This window comes from Physeter macrocephalus, chromosome 4 (assembly GCF_002837175.3).
Source record: "Physeter macrocephalus isolate SW-GA chromosome 4, ASM283717v5, whole genome shotgun sequence".
NCBI lineage: Eukaryota > Metazoa > Chordata > Mammalia > Artiodactyla > Physeteridae > Physeter > Physeter macrocephalus.
This window is the reverse complement of record NC_041217.1, coordinates 100,518,611-100,538,351: the sequence shown is the minus strand read 5'-3', so window position 1 is coordinate 100,538,351 and position 19,741 is coordinate 100,518,611. Positions and strand designations below refer to the sequence as shown.

The 19,741-nt window shown below is 43.4% G+C and overlaps 1 protein-coding gene across 1 annotated transcript in view; it reads left to right on the top strand.

Annotated features, from left to right (window-relative positions):
* The first annotated feature begins 10,144 nt into the window (after positions 1-10,144).
* Positions 10,145-19,741, top strand: part of SLC44A3 (solute carrier family 44 member 3) — a 93,352-nt gene continuing 83,755 nt past the window's right edge. Inside the window, exons 1-5 of the mRNA XM_007111412.3 lie at positions 10,145-10,192; positions 10,661-10,768; positions 14,149-14,291; positions 16,531-16,667; positions 17,594-17,687. Coding sequence (XP_007111474.1) covers positions 10,166-10,192; positions 10,661-10,768; positions 14,149-14,291; positions 16,531-16,667; positions 17,594-17,687 — 509 coding nt within the window. The 5' untranslated portion in view covers positions 10,145-10,165. The remainder of the gene's footprint in view (positions 10,193-10,660; positions 10,769-14,148; positions 14,292-16,530; positions 16,668-17,593; positions 17,688-19,741) is intronic.

The window sequence follows — 19,741 nt, the reverse complement described above, 5'->3', positions numbered from 1 at the left end:
CTATTCCTTGTGTTCAGCGTACTGACAAAGAGCACCTGAGCCTGGGACCTAGGAAGCCATCAACAAGTATTTGTTGAATCAATAATTTCCATCAAAAATGTTAAAATAGTGTAGACATTTAAAAAGGTTAAACTTCAGTTATCTAGAACTGTCGCTTACCAATCTAGAATTATCCTTTTCTGACTATTTCACACAATAGAGATGACACCTTATCACTGTCATGGCAGATCCATTCATTTTTTTAACATAGGTTGTAGGTTTTCATTGAGAAATAATTGACATATAACACAGTGTAAGTTAAGGTGTACAACATGCTGATTTGATACATTTATATATTGCAGTGTGATTACGTTAGCTAACACCTCTATCGCGTCATAAAATTATTTCTTTTTGGTGACAAGAACATCTAAGATCTAGTCCCTTGGCAACTTTGAAATATATAATACATTATTGTTGGCTACAATCACTATGCTGTGCATTAAATCTCCAGAATTTATTTACCTTCCAGTTGCAAGTTCAAGACCCATTCAGCTGCAATTGACTTGTGAAAGATGAGTGACATGCGGGGAAACAGAAGGAACCAGAGCTGTCCTCTAGTTTTGTTTTTCCGATACCCAATAAACAAATTAAAATCACATATCATTCAAGTACTACAGAAATTAAGCTAAGTTAATACGATCCCAACACTACTCTGTAGGAAATCATTCTCTAGGTCAGAGTTATCACATTTTTATTCCCTACAAACAATATGGAGAACTCATTTTAAAGACACATTCTGTGCCCCACCTCCAGAGATTTTTAATTTAGTAGGTCTGGGTGGGCCCAGGAACCCACCACTTGTTTAACAAACATCCCAGGAGATTCTGTTCTGGGAACCATTGGAGATGATAAAACAATGCCATCTGGGTTGAGTGCCAAACAAGGGCCCAATATCCACAGTCCCCAAGTCAATTAGCTAATTCATGGAATAGCACAGGTGCACTCTCCCTATTTGTTATATTGATAAATTAACAGAGGTCTGTTTCACATTTCATTGTTAACCTCAGCTTTTAAAAATTACATAACACTAGCTAGAGGTTATTGAAACTGTCTTGAGCCAAGATATACGGTAGGCATAGAATAACAATTTTCCAAATTCGCCATTGTTATCTCCATTTTAAAGATGAGGAAACAGGCTTACAGAGGATAAGAAATTTGTCCAAGATCACACAGCAAGTGTCCAAGCTGCATTTCAAACTACTGAGTCTGCCCAACCCTAAAGCAAAAGTGATTCCTAGATAACTAAATAATGCACCACTTTCAATTCTTCAGTAATAACTTGTGTTCAGTGATTTTGAACATTCTCTACAGGTAATCAATTCATTTCAGATTCATAAGTTCATAACATATTGAATGTCTTCCATTCTAAGACAATATTAAGATTTAATGAGAGGCAACATCATTTTGATAACAGCTTTCAGGGGGCATAAAACTCTACAGTAAATCCATATGTTGAGTGAAAGATGTGGGGAAAAAAACATGCTACAACTTATGGCTGGATTGACTACGCAGCCATTGGCTTACAGTGCCACCTGTTGTAAGAAAGTGGCAACGGCATCGGTCCTCAGTACCACGGCTTTGAGGTTATAATCTCTTTATTGCCCCAAGTTTCTAACAGTGTGAGTGCCAGTATCAGATATAATATGTGGCTATGGAATAAAGGTGGAATTAAGAATATAAATTTTTAAAGGAAGAAAACTAAGGAGTACGGAAGAAAAAAGGATAGCAACATAGGGAGGAGGTGTCACATCATCTATCATCGTGTCATTAGTATCTATCTCTTATTATGCACCGGGTATTTTGCATATTTTATCTCCAAACTATTTTAGTTATGACCCGTCTGACACAGAATTGCCTTTTTTTCTTTTTTCAGTCTTTCAAGGAGTAAGTTTTTGGGACTTCCCTGGTGGTCCAGTGGGTAAGACTCCACACTCCCAATGCAGGGGGCCCGTGTTCAATCCCTGGTCAGGGAACTAGACACCATATGCTGCAACTAAGAGTTCGCATGCTGCAACTAAAAGTCCGTGTGCTGTAACTAAGAAGTCCACATGCCACGACTAAGAAGCACACATTTTGCAATTAAAAGACCCCGTATGCTACAACGAAGACCTGGTACAGCCAAAATAAATAAATTAACTAAATAAGTATTTTAAAAAATAAAAGTAAAATAAAATTTCTTCATCTATTAAAAAAGAATAAGTTTTTGTTTTTATTGACCATCTCTATGATATTTTCATTTCTATTTCACTTATTTCTGCTCATCTTTTCATTTGCTTTCTTCTACTTACTTTGGGTTCTTACTTTCCATACCTCTACCATGTAATTTTAAATCACAGAATTTCAGAGCTGGAAGGAGACAGAACGTGGTCCTCCTCTCTCATTTTACAAAGAGGCCCAGAAGGAAAGAGCACTTGCCTAAAATCCTACAGCTGGTAACAGAGCTTCCACATTCTCCATCCACTGCTTCTCCCCTCACACCACCACTCTCCCACTCCCTTCTCTCTCTCCTTTCCTGTTCCTCTTTCCCCAGCCCAGAAGAGAAAAAGATAAGATTTTTGGATTGATAAAATTCAGAAGAAATAGGCAAATGTCTCTCTCAAAAGAGTTGCATGTAAGAACTTAAAAATCAGAGCACATTTGTGTTGGTGGATTTTTCCAACCAACAACACAACATGGCCCATTTAATGCAAAGGGACAGGTTACCTGTTGAATGAGAAGAAAGAAGTGTCACAGGTAATCATATACAGTACAATTTTATAAAACAAAATTCAATCTGCCTTCTAGAAGTTTATGCTTGTATCGATTAAAAATTCTGATATTTATATCAGATATTTGGCAAAAAGCAAAAATAGACAGTATCTTAATGAATCGGGTATTGGTGTCAGAATGCAAAGGTAGTCTTATATTTCAGGTTAAACAGATGAGGACTTCTAGCCATAAAATGTATTGAATTGTGCATAAAAAGCACTGGCCCTGAACGGGTTAAAAGGAAGCTGAAGTTTGACTTCTGAGCTCCTGTCCTGCCACCCCTAAGACTTCAGAAGCCCTGGTGGCTTTGAGGTCCGGGTCTCTTCCTCCCTCTACCAAGACCTTGGATAAGAAAGGCTCTGATGTTAGTCATTCGCATTAGTAAAAAGATATTGCTCAAATGCCCTCTCCAGGGCCATTTGTATTTGAAGTTTTCCTTCAGTGTAAGCTAAAAGGCTTTCTTGTCTAAGAAATGTGAGGGAGCATTGATCAGCTAGGTAGGTATGGGGAAGGAGGGCTTTCCAGGTGCTTGAAAATAATTCCATCCATTCTAAGACCCTGAATATTTCAACACAAGGTAAGTTTTCCATGTCCTCCAAAAATGTATAGTCCCTAACAGCACTTCCCAAAGCAGTGTTATAGTTGTTAACACACACACACACACACACACACACACACACACACACACACACACACACACTGTGGTCCAGTCTCTGATACACTGGTGCACAGTGTGATGCTCCGAGAGGGGTGTAGAGAATACTTCCAAAACATATCCAACCACAGGACATCTCCTTCAAGTAGCATCTGCAGGTCTGTAGTGGGTAAATAATGTCACCCCCCTCCCCCCAAAATAAAGACGCATCTACCTGGAACCTCAGAATGTGACTTTACTTGGAATGAAGATAATTAAGGTACGAATCTTGAGATAAGGTCATTCTGAATTGACTAGGGTGGGCCCTGAATCCAATGATGGGTGTTCTTACAAAAGACAGAAAAAAGACACATGGCGACCCAGAAAAGAAAGCCACGGGAAGAGAGGCAGAGATTGGAGAGATAAAGCCACAAGCCAAGGGACACTAAAGCCGCTAGAATCTGAAAGGAAGGGTCCTCTCCTTCTATAGCCTTCAGAGTGAGTATGGTCCTGCTGGCACCTTGATTTCAGGCTTCCAGGCTCCAGAACTGGGAGAAAATAAATTTCTGTTGTTTTAAGCTACCAAATGTGTGGTAATTAATTGCAACATCCCTGGGAAAGTAATACAAGGCCTAATGTTCCTCAGAACACGCAAGAAGAATCAGGTCATAAACTTCCTGCCGCTCAGTCTCCAGCCCCATCAAAGAACCATTCTGAAGGCTTTCCTATGGCTTTGCCGTTAGAACTCTCAGTATCCATTATAAGACACAGAAAGAAGGAAATGGTTTCTGAAGACCTGCATGGACACAAAAGGTCCTAGAGACAGGTACAAACGCTTGGTGAGGGGAAGCAGGAAGTGTCTCAAAGCCATTCATAGGATGGCTCTGCACCGCACAAATATAGAAACCTGGGAGGTAAGAAATCTGATTACTACACAAATAACATTACAATCAGACTAAGTGAAAGTGGTGGGACAAAGGAAAGCCAACAAATGAGACCAAGCAGTCAGCCCCTAGCAGCACAAGCATTTTATCCTCAACAGAATTTGAGAAATCAGGAATCTGATTGTCCTGCTCTTCCACGTTACAGTCAGAAAGTCTGTGCTTAAATTGATTAAGTCTATGAAGAACCAGCCTCAATTTTAAAACCAAGTATGAAAAAAAAAACCCAGTTATGAGTGAAAAAGTTCCAATAACTCTATACCATATACCACCATTTTTGTAACATCCCCTGAAAAGCAAACTAAATTATAATAAGGAACAGGATAATGTGAAATAAGTAGGCTCAAGCAAGAGATGATTGATAAACAAAATTCAGAACACTGGTTACCTCTGAGATTGAAGGTTTGGCAGGGGTGTGTTCAAGGAGGAACATCATGGTAATATTCTAGCTCTGAGATTGGCTGGTGGACTCTTGAGTGTTCCATGTTAACAGGCCTTAGAACTCGCACATGTGAAATATGTAACATATATAAGTTACATACAATTTTATTATGCAACACTTGACACATACAAAAGAATATATTAACACAATGTAATTTAATATATATAACTTTTTGTAATAAAAAAATAACCAAACTGAAAGCCCCTCGGGCTTGAGGACAGCTGTGTTCCAAGGACCACATTTCGTTAGGAGCCTGGAGGCTGTACCGTCTCACTTCCCCATAAGAGTTTTCTCACTTGATTCTTGCCGCGCTCACCAAGCCCAGCCCCAAGATTGTCACTCTTGCTCCCGGCTCTGCTGAGGCACAAGGAGAACACAAGCCCCCCTCCTTCCAGTCCTCTGAGCGCAACCAGGGCAGGGCAGCATTCTCTAAAAGCTGTCCTACAAAGTGAGGGTGAATGGGAAAGATATAACCATAGAAGGACCAGCAGCTCCTTGGCGTGGCAGGCCGGGCCTGACACTCTCTGCTGTTAGACTCACCACACCCTCCTTCCCTCACTCACACTCCTCCCCCAATCATGCTACACTGCTTGGGGTTCTCTGTGTGGTTCCATGCAGCCAGGCCTCTATCCCTGCTGTGTCCCCTGCCTGGAATGCCCTCCCTACATTTCTGTGCCTCTCCATCTCTTACCCATCCTTTGCCCCTCCACTCAGGCAGTCTTTCCCAGGAAGGCTTCAGGAAACATCACGCTGGGCAAAAAACCCTCATCACGTGTCTCATATCTCATCACCAACCCCCAAGTAAGCGTGACCTTGAGGGCCAAATCTTCCTGCTTGGTGTTTGTGCCCCTAGGGTTGGCCAAGTCCTGGTACAAAGTAAATGCTTTGTCAATCCTTGCTGAACAGAGATGGGCTAAAAAGAATCAAGGTCCCAGAGACCAGATTTCTGTCCAAAGATTTAAAGGAGAAAAGAAAGACTTTTCTGAGCCTCCAACTCTTTCATCCTGAAATTACCTCAACCCAGCTCCAAAGGGCTGAGACTCCTTTGCACACATATGTTTCTTGGCTCCCTTCTCCCACCCCCTTTCCCTATCTCATAGCCAAATGGCCCCTTGCAGCCCCCTTATCTGTCAAGTGCATGTTGACCCATTCCTGGACCAACTACAAAGACCAAAGTTCAAACCCAAGACCCCTTGTATCCATCTTACTTCTGGCTTCCAATCTGAGGGATGAGTCTTCACAACTGACAGGAAAGGCAAGAATGATGAAAGATCCCGCAGGCCTGAGTTGATGGTCCTGGCCCCGCTGGAGCCTCTACTAATTGCCTCTCTAAGGTGAGCCGTAATTCCTGGAAGGGAAATTGCTTTATCACAGTCCAACATCACAGTATTTTGACCATAGGGTGTCAGGCTATGGTTCAAATCATGCTGGGAACTCAGCCACAGGAGCTGGTGAGGAAGGGAAGGAAGCTTGAGAAACGTGGAAGGAAGGCTGGGAAACCAGACCTTTCCCAGGTGCTGGCCCCAAAGCACAGCATCAATAAGACACACCAGCTGAAGCTTGGCTCAAGCCTTAATCTGCACCTGGAGTACCTGACCCAAAGGGTAATGGTCAGACACTTGAAAGCAAAGCAGGCAACTTGAGTGGTTCTAGTTGCATCCCTGGCTGGACCGGGACAGGAGCAAGGGTCCAGGATCTTTGGCAAGAAGTTAAGGAAGGTGCCAAAGCCTTGGATTAGAATATCAGGAAAGACAAGTGCAAGAATCATGAGAAACCTAGGGATAGACTGGCAAAAGAGCCAGCGTGAGGGAGGGGATGAAGAGATTCATGTAGAAGAGGAGAAAATGTTACGACCAAAGTGCTACAGAAGCACTGGGGGCCCAGATGGGGTCGGAGAGGAGGCTGAGGGGGAGGGAAACCATGAGAGCTGGCACCTTGGCTATGGTAACAGCCAGACACAACCATCCTAAGGCCCAGCAGGGAGTGTTGCTCCTGAGGAATGGATGGGCTCAAGTTGAGGGAGTAGGGAGTGAAAAAGGAGAGAAGGCAAGTATGTTCAATAACAGGTACATGCATACAGTGTTAGAAGCTTCCTATGTGGAGACTAGGAGGTGGCACGCGTTGTTATTTTCTGTGTGTGTGTGTGTGTGTGTGTGTGTGTGTGTGTGTGTAACATATAAAAGTAGAAAAAATAATTTAATGGACCCCCATGTATACTGCCCCCAACTTCAGCAAGTATCAATTGATGGTCCATCTTGTTTCCCCCACACCTCCACCCATTGCCCTTTGCCCTGGATTTTTAAAAGCAAATCCCAGATATTGTATCATCTTGTAAAAGTTTCAGTATGTAAATCTAAGAGATAAGGACTTTCCTTTTTAAACAACCCCAATGACATCATCAGATCCCCAAATTCCTTAATAGAAGTTACTTAAAGTTATCAAATAGCCAATTGGGATTCACATTTCCTAGATGGTCCTCTGAATGGTCTTCTTTCCTTTTATTTTTCCACTTGGTTTAATCTGGATCTAAACAATGGCCATACATCGTCATTAGTTAAAATATCCCCCAAGTCTCTTTTAATTTACAGGTTTCCCCTCCCTGTCTTTTTTCTTATAATCTTTTTGCTGCCGCTGCTACTGTTGTTTTTGTTGTTGATGTTAAAACCCTAGGTCGTGTGTCTGAAGATGTTCCTATTCTTGGTTTTGCTGATGGCATCCCTGTGGTGTCATTTGACTTGTTTCCTCTATTCCCTATATTTCTTATAAATCGATAGGCAGATTCATGTGAACTTTTCTGGCACAACTCTTTCACAGGTGACAGTGTGTTCTTCACTGAGAGGAGGCTGATGTCTGATTGTCAGCCTTCCAAACATTGTTTTGTGATGTTTGGAAAACTGTGAGGTCCTAAATTCTATCATTCCTTCTGCACTTAGAAGCCAGAATACTTCTATAAAGAGAAGTCTCCTTTATCAGTTATATGATTACCCTGATGTATGGTTCAGGTGGAAGAGACAGAATATGTGCTTAATTCTTTCCCTTTATTTATCAGTTTTTGAAATAATAAGTTTGTCCCCTAGAACCTTCTAGGGGCAGTCAATGAGGCTTTATTTTTATTTCGTATTACTGTAAATTCATGAACAGAAATATAATTGATGTGTTTCAAGAATAGGATATTTATAAGATTTTTAGGGTCTGGTATAAGATGGGTCTTTCAATGCAAGGAGGCTGATTAGATTGGGCAAGTTTGTCATTCAACAGTTGAGGATTGGTGGGCACAGCAAGGGGCAGGTTTGAAGTGAGCCTTGAAGGGCACAGTCATGGGATCACCCAGTTGACTGATCTAGGGTTCTGAGGAGAAGCTGTAATTCTGATGAGAATTAGTTGGGTAGTCAGTCTATTGCTCCAATGAATGGATTTTTAAGAAATTCCTAAAACAATAAAGATATTTGGCTTGAGACTTGCCCTTTCAATCTGAGGTTTATGTCTTTCTTTCAACCTTGAAATTTATCTCCACAGTGTCTTCAAATATTTCCTCCTCTCCATTTTTATATCATTCCCTTTCTGTTCTAGTTCTATTCTTGATATTAATTAGAAAATTGTAAAATAAGCTGCCTTATTTGTTTTAACCTTTTCCTGTTGCTTCTGGAGAGCTGCTGAAACTACTCTTTCCAAGCACTGATTCCTCTTCAGCTGCATCTCTTCTACTATTTATCCCATGTTATTAATAAATAGCATCAATGAATATTCACTCCAGTTATCATATTTTTCATGTTTAATGTTTCTATTCATTTTAGTTTTATGATTTTTTTTCCTGATTCATATTGCCATTGTCATTCCTCACCTTCTTGAATAGATTTATCATGCTTATTTTAAAATCTTGGTCCATCAGTTCTAATAATTCAGTTTCAGATGGTATGCATTGTTCAATTGTGGTTGTTTTATAGTAGTTGTACTCCTCACAGGTCTAGTTATTTGGCCTGTGAATTCATGTTTGCTTGGAGTTTCAGCTAGTCTGATAAATATGCATCCAGAAGGCCCAGTGAGTTAGGGGTGGGAGGGCGGTGATGAGCCCAGAACTGAAGCCTCAGGCACCAGAGAACCACCGTCTGTCCATCCCACTCTGACACTACACCAGATTATTCCTCAGCCAGGTTTCTCCCCTGGGAGGGCGGTGATGAGCCCAGAACTGAAGCCTCAGGCACCAGAGAACCACCGTCTGTCCATCCCACTCTCTGACACTACACCAGATTATTCCTCAGCCAGGTTTCTTCCCTCAGCGAGAAGCAGTGCTGAAAAGAAACAGTAACCTAGCAGCCCTGAGGGTGTGGATGCGGAGGAGTAGAGAGTGAAAGGGGGTAGAGGGCCCATTTTCAGTTGTTTTAATGTCTCACCCCGATAGCGCTTTTGCGCGGTCAGCTATTACCCGAAGGACTCCTCCACCAGTGGCTTCTGCAGTGGCTATCATTTCAATTGTGAACAGCCTGACAATGATTGTCCCATTATTGGGACAGAGAGGTGAGAACAGAACCTGAAATTCCTTCATACCACCTAACATTTTGGCCTCTCCTCCCGCCACCCACTGCCCACATGCTCACAGATTACGGCAGTCCTCAGACTCCCCAGGCTTTTTATTCTTGTTTTACTTCCTGGAACCCGTGGTTCCTCCAGCTGCTTTAGTTTCTCCAGGTCACGCGTTATGGGAGAGAGCCAGCAGCCCCTGGCCGCCATCCTGATAAAAAGCGGACCACTGCTACAACTCCTAGAGTGTCGTGGCGGGGTTCAACTCCTAGCTCTACAGTTTTCTCGCAGTGTGTCCCCGAGCTAGTCACATGGCTGCTGTCTGTGCCTCAGTTTCCCTCATCTGTAGACTGAGGATAACGGTAGTTTCTGCCTTTTTGATTGTTTAGTAATGCCTTAAAGCAGTTAAAACAGAATCAGGGGCAGGGTAAGGGCACTCACCTGTTAGCTATGTAGATGTAATTCAGCACCCCACCCTGGCCCGCCCTCTGGAAGGGTTTGTTGAGACTTTCGGCTTCCTGCTCACTGCGGTGGCCGCCCGCTCATTAAGCCCCAGAGAGGACGCGCCCAGGGTCGTGGCGGGGCCAGCGGGGACCTCGCGCTTCAGCGGGCAACACGGGCTTCCCGGGCGCCGCACCGCGCGGAGGTTGAGGCGGGCGGCCCGGGTGCTCGCGGAGGCCGGGGGCCCCTCGGGGCAGCGCCCGGGTCGAAGTCCGTGGCGCTCGAAGGCGGCCGCGGGGCGGCGCTGCGCCCCTTCCCCCCGCTTGACTGCCGGGCCCCGGGCCGGCCCGCCGTGGGCTCTGCGTGGGCTCCCAGTGCGCGGCCCCTGGGGCGGAGCGCAGGATGCAGTGCCTCCGCGCCGAGCACCTGGTAAGGCCTGCACCTGGCCCCGGGGGAGGGACCGCGGGGGAAGCCTCGGGCCCCTCCAAGCACCTGCCCGCCCGGACGCTTCCGCCTCCCCGGATCCCCTCGGATCAATACCCACCGCCCCACCCCCGCCCCCGGCGCCGCCGCGTCCTGGGGGCACCTGGCGGGGAGGACCTCAGACCCCACTCCTGGGGTGGAGGCGCGGGAGAGGCTGGCCGCCCAGCACCAACTTGGGGCCGCCTCTAGGGGCACCTCCAGGTAAGGACTCGGCTACTGGGACCTTAACACCCGCTCTGCACAGGACAGGTGTTTCAAAGGCTCCATGAGAGCTTCAGGCGGCCACGTTTAAAAAAAAAAAAAAAGGAATGGGTTATTCTGAGCAGTCTTCAAGTAAGTTTCGATTCATTTTCCAGGTTGGGACCTATATGATTATCCTCTTTTCCTCAATACTCTTCCTTCTTTTTCTGGAAGGTTTCCACGGAGAGAACCCTCAGGCAAAGACAGTGGCGACCTCAGATTTATAGGAAATGCACAGATAAGGCCTGGTTGTTCCTGTTCTTTCTCTTTTGGGCTGGTTTGGTAAGTAAGTGTGAGCGCCTGGCAGGGAAGAGACCAGAGTATGTGTGTGTGTCCCGAGATAGCTGTGCCCCAAATGTAAATCGCGTCCCCAGGGTCTTTCCTGGGGAGAAGGCTCCGGGTGGTACGAGGTTAAAGTTTGTGGCTCAGGGAACGATCTATCTGCCAGTACCGCAGGGTAAACTGCAGTTCTCGGAAATTCCTGTCAGGTGTCTCAACCTCCTAGTCTCGGTAAATTGGAGAGGCTGGCTTATTGCCGTCAGTCACGTTCTAATGCGAGACTCCATTACGAAATGAGAACCACCGTTTGCAGTGGGATTGTTATTTAATAGGCCAATATGTGGTCTTTTATTATCCCAGCTCACTGAGGGGAAGTTCTTTTACCATCTCATCTCAGCCCCCCAAATATTGATAACATGTTCCTCTAACAAAGGGAAATCCAGTGTAAGCCTAGAAATATCAATACATTCTTCTTACTTTAGCTGAGGGTAATGCCCTCTCCATATGTTGTGTTTAGCAGCTAATAGGTAAACCAGCCTTTGCTATAAACCCTCTAGTTTGAAAGGTAACGGGATTCCCCCTTCCTACTCTAGTTTCCAGATGTGTCTGATTGATGGTACACCTCATCATGCTGTGCCATTTTTGTCCTGGGAGGGTCTCTTGGAAGCTGAATCTTGTAGCCTTTGTACTTATTTTAGAGTTGTAGGTAACAGCAGAAAAAAGTTCACTCAACTTCTTCAAAGATTATGTTCATGAAATCATCCATTCCAGACTGAGCCATGCTCTTTGCTGCATGGTAAATGATCAATCTATAAAGCTGGACAATAGCTATCACATAATTACCTCTGTTCAAAGGAAACAAATTTGAATAAACCCTAAAATATATTTGTTCTTCTTTCCAAGTAAGAAAGGCATTTTTTCAGTTGTTGACTTACCGACTGGTTTCTCACAGGCAGGTGGGTAATAACAGGCACAATGGAAGGTTGGTCCTTAAAGGCATAATTGAATGTTCTGTGTTGCTTCTATTATGACCCTTGGAGCTCTTCTCTAGGAGCTGCGAGAAACTGTGCCTACAACACCTCTGCCTAAACTTGCCCACAGATGCTGGTATTTCTCTCTGGATCTGCTATTGTATAAATGCAGGGAGCAGCTGTTCTGCCAGTACCTGGCAGCTTTGAACTTGGGCTGTTAATGATCTTCCCTAGCCACCTACAATTCAAACCTAGTGCAGCACTACCAAACCTTCAACCAACGGCTTTCTGAGGAAAGGATTTGTAGATGGCCCATCACAGCCTGAAGAATTAAGAACCATCTGAGAGGTGGTACAGAGCTAGAAACTGCTTTAAATTTATATGTCCTTTGCAAAATAAATCTGAAATGCCCACATTTTCTTTACTATATTAAATTTGAATAATGATAGTTCTTCCTTAGGTGACTAGCTTTTAGTATCTTTGCAACATTTTTTTAACCACAGCCAAGATAGCAAGGAGTGTTTTTTCTGCCTCTCTGCTGTTTGGCTTTCTGGTCTTTCTTGTGACATCCTGACCAGTGACAAGGCACATGCGGAATGGGATTATTGATGGTGCTGCCCTGAGTTAGGGCTAGACAAAGGAGGTTTGGGGTGAGGGGCCAGAATTACGAGCAGGAACAGTCTATTATAAACAGAAAGAGTGCCAGCCTTTCTTTATATGTGTGTAAGACACAACAGAACGGCTCAAATCCTGGACCATCTCTGCCTCTACTACCTCTCCAGTGTCCTCTCCCACCTTGCCTTTTCTTACTCATCTTTCAAGACTCCTTTTTCCAGATCTCCCCCAGTACAGGTGACCTCCTTGATAACCCCACCATAACTGCTATACACGCCTACTGTTTGGAATTGCAATTGTGTGTTTGAAATTGGAAAAAAATTTTGATGGTTTTAAGTAATAGTAGTATGACAGGGACTCAGGATTACCCAAATCTGTTCCCCCCAGAAGACCCCCCCCCCGAAAAAACCTTCCATTCCTCCCCACAAGCTTCCCAAGGGGGACATTAACATAAAGAATGCTGATAAATGGGAAATATCACTTCATTATTAGATCTCTGGTGAGCCGGGCAGAAGCCCAGGACTCCTTTCCTCCCTCTAAGTCCAAAACCAATCAGGATCTGACCACAATCCAGAAGGAAGGGCAGGATGGGAGCACCCGGGGGCTGGGTCAGCCTATCACGTCAGCCACATGGGCCCACGGTCACACCCAGAGCCACAGCCTCAGAGTAAAGGGTAAGGGGTCTGTCCACCGGCAAGGGTGACCCACTGGTCCTGGAGTTTGACCTCGAGACTGAGGAGGTGCTAGCGGAGTAGGAGGGGCAGAGAGCTTCCTTCCCCAGGAGGCCAGCTGTTTATAAGCCCTGAGCCCTGCCTGTCTTCTAGGCCGAGTTCCTCGGGGGCAGGGGTTCGGTTGTGTTTGTTTCTATGTCCGTCAGCAAGAGTCTCTAGCACACACTGGGCACTTTAAGACTGTTATTTTGATTCCTAAATTAGTAATGAATGTAGAGTATCTGAAACATATTTGACTTTGGGACAACGTACCTTTGGAACATATGGTACCAGTGCTATATATTCCAAGTATTAAATGGTATTCTACGCATTGTAGTTTGAGAAACTTACAACACTAAGCTTATGTTATGGGAAGATACAGACTCAATCCGAGCAGAGGGCCTGTCAATGCATATTAAGGGAACAGTCGTTTGAGCTGAATATTTTAAATATTCCACATTCATTACGGAATTGGACAAAAGTGACTATAGATTGCATGATGTTTTTGTCCAGCAGAATTCCTGAGATCTTTATCTTGTGTATTTTTAAGGACTTACTCCAAAACACCATTTTCTCACTTGTTATGGACAGAGGGTTAGAATCCCCTAAATACAAGACAAAAAGAAAAGTTGGGGGAGGGGAGTAGGAGAGGGAAGTGGAAGGAAGGAAGGGTTGGATGGATGGATAGAACCTCAGGGAAGGCAGCATAGCCTTGCTTATGACCTTAGATAAAACAAGAACCTCAAGTGGAAAAAAATTGAATTATCCTGGTGAACTTAGGCCAAGAAGAAAAAAATGACAGACTCTTGGAGAAGAAGGTGAGAAGCACAAACTGGTGAGAAAATAGAGAGGTATCTGCTTCAGTGTTTTAGAATGTTCTCCCTCCCTAACCTGTTAAAGCACGTACTAGAGGAGCAGCGCGCTAACTGCTCTGATTTGCTGGTATTACTGATGAAGGAGCAAAGTGCAGTGATGCTGGGGATATTTGTTTCCACCCGGTTCCATTTTATATCAACATCCAAGGATGTGGGGGACCCGTTTCCAGCCCTTGGCCAGGCTCTCATGGCGGCTACTTGGGTTTTGCCAGGTGTTCATCATGGGCTACTCAGTGACGGCTGGGGCCACAGGAAGACTCCTCTTCGGCTACGACAGTTTTGGCAACGTGTGTGGCAAGAAGAACTCCCCAGTAGAAGGGGCCCCTCTTTCGGGGCAGGACATGACCCTAAAAAAGTAAGTTTTCAAGTAAGTCCCCAACCTACAGAGGGGCTAGATTTCAAAACTTTGTATAAATTAGTCGTTTGAGCCTGGAAACTGTTTTCCCACTCAAAACTCTGTCCGCCCAACTCATGAGAGGGAGATGTGTGCGGTAGTAAGGACACAGGTTTTAGAATCAGCCAGTCCTAAATTGAAATTGGGCAGAGTACTTAAGCTCTCTGAGCTGAGTCTCCATCTTTTTAAACTGGTTATTAGACCCACCTCACAAGATTGTTTTAAGGATCCACTGAGACACTGCATGAGCTAAGGCTTAATAAATGTTAGTTGTCACTATTGTTATCCATAACGTATCAGAATCATGTTACTAATTATACACCATCCACAGTATTGTTTCTGTGTGGAAATACCTGAATCCCACCTGGGAATGCTGGGGAGCTGTGTCCCACTCCCTCCCCAGCCTACACTCTCAGCTTTGGCACTCACAGCTTTGGTGTCTCACTTTTCTCCCACCGACTCCAACACAGAAACAAAAAGGGGAGAGAAGAGACAGGAATCCCCTGAGGGGAGAGAAATCCCTGGCCATGATATTCTGAGATGGATACAGCTTTGTGATAATTTCAAGACTTGATAATCAAAAGTAGCTCCTAGGAAAGAAATCTTAAAGGTCTAGATAGGTTCTGAGTATAAGTTTGGAATCACCAAATATAAATCTCCGACCAGGCCTCCTCTACCCCTGAATTTGCTCTTGAGGAGGGGGGCTTTGCACTGCTGAACATGGACTGCCTGAGGGGCATTTCCCCCTGCACTTGTGGGTGTCACTCACAAAGAAGACAGGAGAGGAAGGGGCTCCCCAGATGCACCTGTGCTCCTGTTTGGACATTGTATTCATAATGCAATGCTGGGAAATAGTCATCCTCTTTGAAATGAAAAGTACATATTTTATTATTCTCAATAGCCGAAAGGTAGAAGCAACCAAGTGTCCATCAGCAGATGAATAAAATGTGTATATATATAAATATATATATATATATAAATATATATATATATATAAATATATATATATACTGGGATATTGTTCAGCCTTATAAAGGAAAGCAATTATGACACATGTTACAACATAGATGAATCTTGAGGATGTTATGCTAAGTGAAATAAGCCAGTTACAAAAAGATATTTTATGATTCCACTTATATGAGATATCTAGAGTAATCACATTCATAGAGACAGCAAGTAGAATGGTGGTTGCCAGGGTTTGGGAGTGATGAATTATTATTAAGTGGGTACAGAGTTTCAGTTTTGCAAGATGAAAAGAGTTCTGGGTGGTAGTGATTGCTGCACAGCAATGTGAATGTTCTTAATGCCACTGCACACATAAAAGCTTTAAGATGGTAAAATTTTATGTGTATTTTACTACAATTTTTTTAAATTAATAAGTAGAATAAAGTACATATTTATCATACACCTAGGAAATCTGTTCCCCCGTCTCCTGTTACACCACCCACGTCTCTCCCAACCCCAATTGGAGGAAAAAGAAGCTTCTGGCACCCCTTCTCCGGTCCCTCCCCTGGAGGACTGCCTACAGGGCTCTTGGTCTGACATTCCTCTGATCTCAGCAACCGGGTTAAGTGTAGGGCATGGGCCTGAGAGCTGCCACTGCCAACCAGCATGTGACCCTGTTCATGTCAACAACCAGTTTTGTTCTTGTGCCCGGTGGCTGGGCAGCTGCAGCAGGAAGGGTCTCATGAGTTTCCTGTCTCAAACTGGGAGGCAGGGGGAGGGGTAAGCCTTTAATTCACAGCCTCGGTCTCCTCCTCTCCACTTCTCACTTCCCTGGGTTCAGCTATTCTCTGAGGTATAATTGAACACTCTTGGGTGCAAATATGCTTTCTGTGGACTTCATGAGTAGTTCATGCGCTGGCCTCACCTAGCAAACCAGGGACAGTTTAATCAGTCCTTTCCCTTCCTCAGTGACTTCCTCGGAGAACTCCCTAGTGTTATCAACATCCCAGAAAATGCTGAATCTGGAAAAGGGAAGTTTTGTTAACATTTGAATACGGTTCCCAAGCTGCACAACTCCATAGATGAACCCAGGTAGGCATAATACATGTTAAATTATGTGGAAGTATTTGATGATGAAAGTTTGCCTTAATTATTCCCACATTTGATAGCGTATGGATATTTTTAAGTCCCACAATCAAACTCAGTGACAGGAAATGCTCTGCAACATTCTTCTCCTGTTTCATTTGTCTCCTAGACACGTGTTTTTTATGAATTCCTGCAACCTGGAAGTCAAGGATGTGAGGTTCAGTTCCACCATTCTCTGTGTGTCCAGCTGTCCTGAAGAGCAGCTTAATACCCTGGAAGAGGTCCAGCTCTTTGCAAACACTAGTGGTAGGTACTGAGGGATGGGGTCATTCTTCCTTCTGAGGCTGGGGACCACAGCAGGGTAACCTGTACAGACCTAGATAACTTGCCCTGCCCTGGCTTTCTCTGCAAAACTGGAAACTGTCCTTCCCGTGGGTGCCTCTCCTTGTGTGGAAAGGGCCATAAACATTTTCTCCTGAGCTGTTCAATTTCATTCAGGTTTATCTGGAATTCATCTGAAACCCTAGCTGTTCTCTGCTAACTGCCAGGGACTGGTCTGCGGTAGAGAGCGGGAGGAGACAGCAGACATTTAGGGCCCAAAGGCAAGGTCAGATGGAGGTCAGAGAGCTCTGTGCACTTGGCACATCCAGTCCTAGAGAGGCACCCACAGGCTTTGGGTTGAATTGCCGACAGGTATGTTCTTTCATTAAGATGTTCGAGCCATGGATAGTTTCACTGACCAGTGGGATAGCCGTAAACTGTTCCAAAAGCATTTATGTAACTTGCTCTGAGCCTGCTTTTCAGATTTATATTTTAAGCATTAAATAAGCAAAGGAAAGTAAAAAGAAATTCGAGACAACCCACTGCAAATTTCATCTGCCTGTGAAATGGGGTGCCAGAGTTTTAAAAGCTGTTTGCAAGGCTGGGTTAAAAATATGAAGCCTATATAATAATTCATCTTCCTATCGTTTTAGTACCAATCATATAACTTTCAGTTTTGAATTTGGCATTTTGGAGAGAGAAAAAGAGAGGACCTAGCTCAGTCTCAGTTTTGATGCTGATTCTTTTTGTCTTAGGTCACCCAGAGACCTGTTTTCTAAACCTGAGTGATTTATTCTGTTTTGTTTTTTTTTTCCAGTTTGGTAAAATGACTATGGTTTCCTTACTGGCTCCCCTAGAAAGATAAGCACAATGTAGGAAGGTGGTACAGTCTGTGTGTCTTCTGCTTCCAGGGTCCTTCCTCTGTGTTTATAGTTTGAATTCCTTCAACTACACTCAGAATCCAAATGCAGACTCGCTGTGCCCCAGGCTACCAGTTCCTCCAAGGTAAAAGCTTCCATACGTTTTCCTTATCCATTAACAAAAGTTACTGGGTACTTGGTGGGAGGCTGTTACTCTTCTGCGTATCACAGAAAGCAGCGCAAAGGAGATACCCAGTAGAGCCCCTGCCTGCAGGGAGCTTACGGTTTACAGAAGGCCAGGGATAAACAAGGAGGGGCTAATTGCAATATACATACTGGCTTAGGACAATGGATTAGAAACCAGGCTAAATAAGGAGAAAAATCAACAAACAGTAAAAATACACATAGTCTTCAAATGACAACCCTGGAGCTAGCAAAAAGCACTATATGCATTATTACCAAATGAATGATTTTATAAAGTAGTTGGTGTGTTTTTTCTACTCCAGCTATTTATTACAAAGTAGAAATCATTTACTTTTGCTTTTTTATTGCAACCAGACATTGTTAGTTTTTTTTAGCTCTAGATTTCTACATAAGAAACAGGCCTTGGTGGGCAAGGCCAAATGAGTCCACACCTTTCTTCTCAATGAGAATAGAATACAGTTCCTTCTCAAGAACACCACTCAGCAAACTACTTTCAGTGTCTTATTCATCTCTATCAACTAGGGCGGTACTTGGCACAGAGGAGGTCCCCTATAATTAAAGTTGTAATGGTGAAGCAGTAGTTGCACTGCCATGGTAAATGGCTCACGTGTGAGCCATTGAGAAGACTAAGGGGAAAAATGCAATTAATAATCATTGCCACCATCAGGATGCTGAGATGTAACTGGAGGAGGACTTGGGTTTATTTTGCATTACCATTCTTTTGAAAATTGTACATATGTTTACAGTGAATGAGACCTCTGTGCAAAATCCCTTCAAGATAATGACAATTTAAGTAGAACCAAGGCATCATGCCAACCTCCTACTATAGTGTTCATCAAACTCGTGACTGCGATTCACAGTAAGACATGTATTACATCACAACCCCAGTATACGTACCTTCATACATACTTCTGTATATGGAATAGAAATAAAAGTCTCACAAAACAAGACTTCCCCTTACTGCTTATGATTCACACTAATAGTTTCTATTCTATTTCACTTTTTCAAAAAGTAATCTATTTCATAATCTTCTAACAGGTTGCAAATGCAGCTTGAAAAATGCGGAGATAGCAGGTGCTAAAAAATGAGATTTTAACAGAATAGGAGGAAGAATATAGTTAACCATCCTTGTGCAATTCTTTTCTAAAATAAATACTTTGTGTTATAAGTAATTGAAAGAGGGGAGAATTATTTCCAGAGGAGAATACCATATCACTTTTCTATAATATCTTATTTTTTTAATTCTGATTTTTGTTAGATGTCATAAACATGTCTCAATGAAACATAACTAAATCCAGGGAAAAAAAACAAAAATGTTGTAGTAACTTGAAAGAAAATTATTTAACAGGTGGAGAGAAATTTTTTTTTTAGCTTTATACCCTTTGACCAACATCTCCCCTTTTCCCTCCCTCCCCTGTGGTGACTACCATTCTGTTCTCTGCTTCTGTGAGATTAACTATTTTAGATTGCACATATAAGTAATGTAGTGCAGTGTTTGTCTTTTGAGAAGGATTTTTTAAAGAACACGATTTGTAACTGGACCTGCAGAAGGAATTGAAAGAGAATAGAATTTTTAAGGCTGTAATTTAACCAGAGTTGGATAAACTCTTCTCTTACTGTAAATGGGATGGTAACTGTAATTCCATGGGAAGCTTATATCTTGATATTGATAATGATAACAACAGGCATCTATTGAGCTCTGATACTTGCCAGATACTTTTCTAAGCTCTTTACATGCATTAATTTACTTGGACCTCATAAAACCTCTGTGTTGTGGATATTGTTTCAACCCTATTTTACAGCTGAGAAAGCTGATGCAGAGGTAGGTTAAGGTTGCACAAGTGGAAGAGCTGGCATTCAAACCCAAACAGCGTCCATATTTGTTCCTATAACCCAAAACAAACAGTCAAGACTTCGTTGGTTTTATTTTGCCTGGCAAATGGCCTCCTTAGGCTCACACCAAGCTTGCGGGGGGGGGGGGGGGGGGCGGGGGAA